Source organism: Anopheles aquasalis, chromosome 2, assembly GCF_943734665.1.
Source record: "Anopheles aquasalis chromosome 2, idAnoAquaMG_Q_19, whole genome shotgun sequence".
Taxonomy (NCBI): Eukaryota; Metazoa; Arthropoda; class Insecta; order Diptera; family Culicidae; genus Anopheles; species Anopheles aquasalis.
The window spans coordinates 16232501-16237500 of record NC_064877.1 but is presented as its reverse complement, the minus strand read 5'-3'; the positions used below and the strand labels follow the sequence as shown (position 1 = coordinate 16237500).

At 48.8% G+C, this 5000-nt stretch overlaps 1 protein-coding gene across 5 annotated transcripts in view; it reads left to right on the top strand.

Annotated features, from left to right (window-relative positions):
- LOC126569727 (putative mediator of RNA polymerase II transcription subunit 26) overlaps positions 1-5000 on the top strand; it is a 12311-nt gene that overhangs the window by 1423 nt on the left and 5888 nt on the right. For 3 of the 5 annotated variants that reach the window (XM_050227012.1, XM_050227009.1, XM_050227014.1), the window contains exon 2: positions 4853-5000. This exon is cut by the window's right edge and continues 429 nt beyond it. In XM_050227012.1, the coding sequence (XP_050082969.1) occupies positions 4986-5000 (15 nt within the window). In that variant the 5' untranslated portion in view covers positions 4853-4985. Of the gene's footprint in view, positions 1-4682; positions 4702-4739; positions 4759-4852 lie in introns of those variants that run through there. The other 2 variants (XM_050227010.1, XM_050227011.1) reach the window with 2 other exon arrangements.

Below are 5000 nucleotides of genomic sequence, written 5' to 3'. Positions count from 1 at the left end.
AACCCCAACGATGGGGTTTCGGTTGAAGCCAAGTAAGTAGGCCACGGCTTGGCTTGCTTTTCTGGTTTGGCAACTGGTCCGGCCGGTGCCGCGTGAGAAAAGCGAGACTTTTGACTCGCCTAGACCGACGGGAAAAGAGCGCGGCCGCGCGAGCTAGCGAGATTAGCGAGCTCGAGATCAGGGTGGTTTCTACGTGACTTTGGTCGTAAGTGAGGAATAGGGGGCGCGGGGGGGCTCAAGAAACACACTACTCGAGAAAAGGATGCTCACGCGAGTCCCGGTGGCGGGCGGAGTAGGAGGGTGTCTTGGTGTAATAATGTATTATGCCTTCAGCTACTCGCCTATCATCTTCATATACGCCGCGCCCCGTACGTGATGAGCCAACACAGCAAGAAGGCGTTCGTTCGTCGTGGCGTTTTCTTCTTTCGCGCTCTTGCCGGCCCACCGCCGTTCGACGGTTCGCTGTTGTTCTCGAGCGCTACTCCGCTGTACACTTTATGGCCCCGGCAATAGTGACACTTGAATAAGCAATTTACAGCCGCATTGCTCCCGCTGCTGTTGCTGCCTGATGGCGATGGGGTTGTAGTAAGCTCATGATATCGAAAGAAGCGATGAGCGAAGCGCGAGAGTCTCTGGGTATGGTGTCAGGGATTTGAAAGTCTTTCACGCTACGCCTCATGCCAACCATCACCATACCACTCGAGCGGCTGCTACGATGGATGGTGTGGATATGTTTAGTCTACCAACACTAGAAAACAATATGCCTCTAGTTGGTCTGATGGTCTGTGCTGGTTTCATGATGCTGTTGCTCGTCTCCATCGGCCCATCCGCGGGTCGGGGTCGGGTATTTTTCGAAAGTACGACGCTGCCAGTGTTGGACTTTACGGGTCCGCAACCTTGCCCGTTTCTTGATTGATAAAGTTTCGAGCGGAAACTTCGAATATGTGTGTCGCTATGACGATGATGGGAAATTCCATCAAAAGTCCGACTATATCCTGGTCAGCCTAGAATACTCTTGGTGGTGAACCACACGGACCAGCTCGGACATGATACGCGCAATCATGGAGAGGAAGAACCACCAACAGATAGAATGATTCAAACGGGGAAAAAGAAAAGGTACTACAATCACTGCATACCACACCGTCCCCGGCTGGCCAGGTTGTCGGCGGTGTAATGCCGCTGGTAAAAAGCGACGGAGAGAGTGAGAGAGAGGAAAGGTACTAGAACGACTTCATTCTGACCGCTGTGGCGCTTCTCTGCAGAACACACACAAATAACGCTGCGGTTCTATCTCACCGGCGGTGGCGTCTAGCATATTCGGGCCGCGTTAGCGGCTTTTTAATTCGTGGCAGCATGCGTAACGCACACACAACCCACACCACATCGTCACAGGCAATATTCCCCCCGCCATCACTGCACCCTCTTCCGGAGCCGGATGATGATGAGCCACCACCCTTGACGTTCAGCCAGTCATTGTTTCGCCTGACCTGCCCCTCTCCCGAGACAGAGATTCATCTGGATGGGGGACGGGTTGGCGGTGAATGAATTTTTGTTAAAGCCAACATTTAAATCACCTTCAAAAGCTGAGGTCATCGCGAAAGTTCGCGCGGTCTCCACTATCCATCGAGCTAATTCCTCGCATCCGGTTGTCACAGGAGGAGCATACTAGTCTGCCAGCTAGCTAGCCCACTAGCCAACCAGTCAGAATCAACTAAAGGATCGCTCGGGTGGTACGTTTCCTGCCGTTGCTATGGAGCTGCAGCAGCAGTGCAGCAGTGGCGCCCCGAGTTTCACAACCTTCGAGCACACACCACAGAGCAGGGCGATGGATGCACACGTCATTCTTTCGCGATACACCACCGCGCTGGTTGGCCATGACTATTATGTGCCGCTTGTGCCGGTGTGAGTGTGCAATGCAGAGGAGGCCTATAATTTACCTTGGCGATCTTTCGCCAAGATCTGCCGTCCACGGCGATCACGTTCTTCCATTATGTTGTGTTTCTTGGCACCTTCATTCTTTCTTTCTTTCTTTTTCTTCTTCTTCATCATCTTCATTCTCTGCCGACACGATTCGTCTTTCCACATTGTTAGTTTCACCGCCTGAGCAATTTTTGCCGTGATTCTAGGCAGATAATGGGGTGAAGCTCGTCGTCCCAACGGCGGAAACACAATTAGTAGTGTGACCGGTGTGCAAAAGCAAACTGCATCAAAGCGCCAATCTTTCATTTCGGTCTGTCGTGTCCGGTGTCTTGCAATACAGCGCCTGAAACGAAATGTTGTAAAGAGGTATTCTCATTGACATACATGGAATTTTATTGCAGCTGGGGAGGGAATCGATGCCAAGGGAGTTGCTTCAGAGCGGTTCGCGAAGCAAAGATGCAGAGGTTTCGCTTTATGTAGCCACCATCTGAAGCACAAGAGAGATTCAGGAATTCCATTGCAATGAGGACGTCTTGACCCTCAAAAAGACACCTTAGATCATCTACAACTATTAAATGTATGGACGATAGCAACATTTATTCCTTGAGATAGGGTTAACAATTGGACCGATGGCCGTCTTGTGCTCAGCTGTCGAAAAAGAGAGCTAAATTGTCTCGAAATCAGCCCAAACCACTGACCATTTCGAAGAGAAATGGTCAGAAAATGGATTAAACATGAACAACTTTTGAATTTTGTTTCGTCAAAAGAAGAAATCACGAATGGAATAACCGTAAAGCACGCGGAATGGAGCACACGCTTCACCGTTTTATTGTTCCTATCGGAACATGAAAAAGTGCCATAAAACTCATCAACGGGCGTGCCTTTGATCGTGTGTGTCCCCGGGCAAATGAAATGCGTCAAATTCGTTACTGTGCGCCGCCATAGCAGAGCGGAACGGATTGGATTGATTGATTACTAGTCCGGTCAGTTGTTGGTCAGGTCGGACGCAACAACCTATCCTCCCAATCGCTCATACCCGCGACAGAGGAACGGTTCGGTTGCATGTAGTCTGATTATTCGAGGCCATGCTACAATATGCTTTGGACTTTTGGACTGGAAAACTGTTGAAAGAATCATTTTGCATCGTATCAGAACACTGCGATCCAACGAAGAAACTGAATTGGGATTAACTGTCCAACAGGCTCACGAAGATGGATGTTCTAGCTTCGTCTGAATTGTGGAGCGCGAGTCAGCGATCTGGCGATGTTGAATTGATTCACCTACTCCCGTCAGACACAGCATGATTACTAAATGTTATGCAATCAAGCCCACGTCATATAGTCGCTGACGATTCCCCGTCCCTTGAGGCAGCTCCAATTTATGGTCAAGTCGCTCGCGACTGCGATTGCCGGACACTATTGAGCTGCTCGATCGTTGAAATATACCGAGACTCGCCGTATGTCCGTTTTCTCTTGTAAACTCTCCCTATCAGCAGCAGCAACAACGGAGGGAAACGGTTATCGGTTATCAGTCATTTCAATGACCATTTTGGTTCATCCTCCACATGGCACGGGATGGCAATTATGTGCTAGTTTGTACAACCGGCTAAGGCACGCCATCTATGCTCTGTTAACGAAACGCCTAGGCGTATAATAATGTGTTTTTTTGATAACCCAATTCTCAGGCGCACGCTGATGGTGTTTGCAAGTGTAGGACTGCAAATCCTTTGTCAGTTCTTTTGCTCTCGTTCCTCCCGTTCCGGTACCGACACGGTACCACCATGAATGTGAAAGAGGCAACGGAGCAAACGTATTCTTAGACGATAAGACCGCGCAGCACAAGATACCGTCAGAGGAAGCGAAGATAGCTAGGGTGTTGAGCTTGGACACAACATATGATGTTTCATTCTCGTGGAATCGTTCGTAAATGCTTCATTATTAGCCTCCAAACGAACGTATAGCGATTTGCGATAAGACACCAAAGAACGAGAGGAGAGAGCAAGAGTCGTAGAAGGTTAAGGGCCTCACAACGATTTGATGATGTCGTTGCTATGCATTATTATGAGCCACCAGTAGGACTTTAAGTGTACCACAGCTTGGCATGGGTTTTTCTACAGCTTCATGTGACTATGTGGATTATTCACACTCATATTTATGTTTTAAATTTAGAAACTAAGACACTTCGAGGTACAAGTGCACTAACTGCACAGTGGAAAACGAGTCAGAACCAATCACAATAATACTCAACGCAAACACTCTATCGACGATTCACCAAACATCGACCGACCAGGCGCGCGCATACTTGGATTAATGTGTCGCAGACCAATCAAACATGATCCCCCCCCCCCCCTGGCCTTGGCTAGAAAACGTCACCTAGAACGGCGGCAGTCGAATGGAGCGAGGCGAGGGACACGACGACAGGCGGCTCTCACTTGAGCACATCAAGATTGGACCTTAACTCATTATTAATTACTCAACAGTGCGATGCGGTTGGAGAGTGGGCTAATGGTCGTCGTGTCTTCCTACTTTCCCGCGAGAATTCGATGATGGTGGTCTTGACACATCGACTACACACGCATCGCAGTGTTGCCGTCATGCTTATGACCTGTATGGGTTATTCCGAAGAAAAATAGTAGCTGAGATGGGGAACACTAAGCTTGCGAGTGGTGGAATGATACGAGAGAGAGAGAAGTAGTTTACTATGAACATCGTCCGCGATAGTTACACTTGGGTTGCTTTGATCGCTTGATTATGTAGTTTCATTAGCTTCATCATTCTGCAGGTCCGCCACGTTACACGAAGTAACGAAACGCGCATTCTCCTGACACGTGCCATATGCGTAGAGACCCGCATCGTTCAATTAATTTACCGCATTTTAGATTCACTCCTGTAACTGATTTTCACTCTTTTTCTCTCTCTCTATCTCTGTACAGCTGTGTGTGTGTGTCTGTGTGTTTTGAGCGTCCCAGAAATCAACTCATCGTTTGGGTTCAATAGTAACACAACGGCACAACTGCTTACTGCCACTACTTCCTCCCACCGTGCCCATCAGCAAACCATGCAAAGATGGATCTGACTACA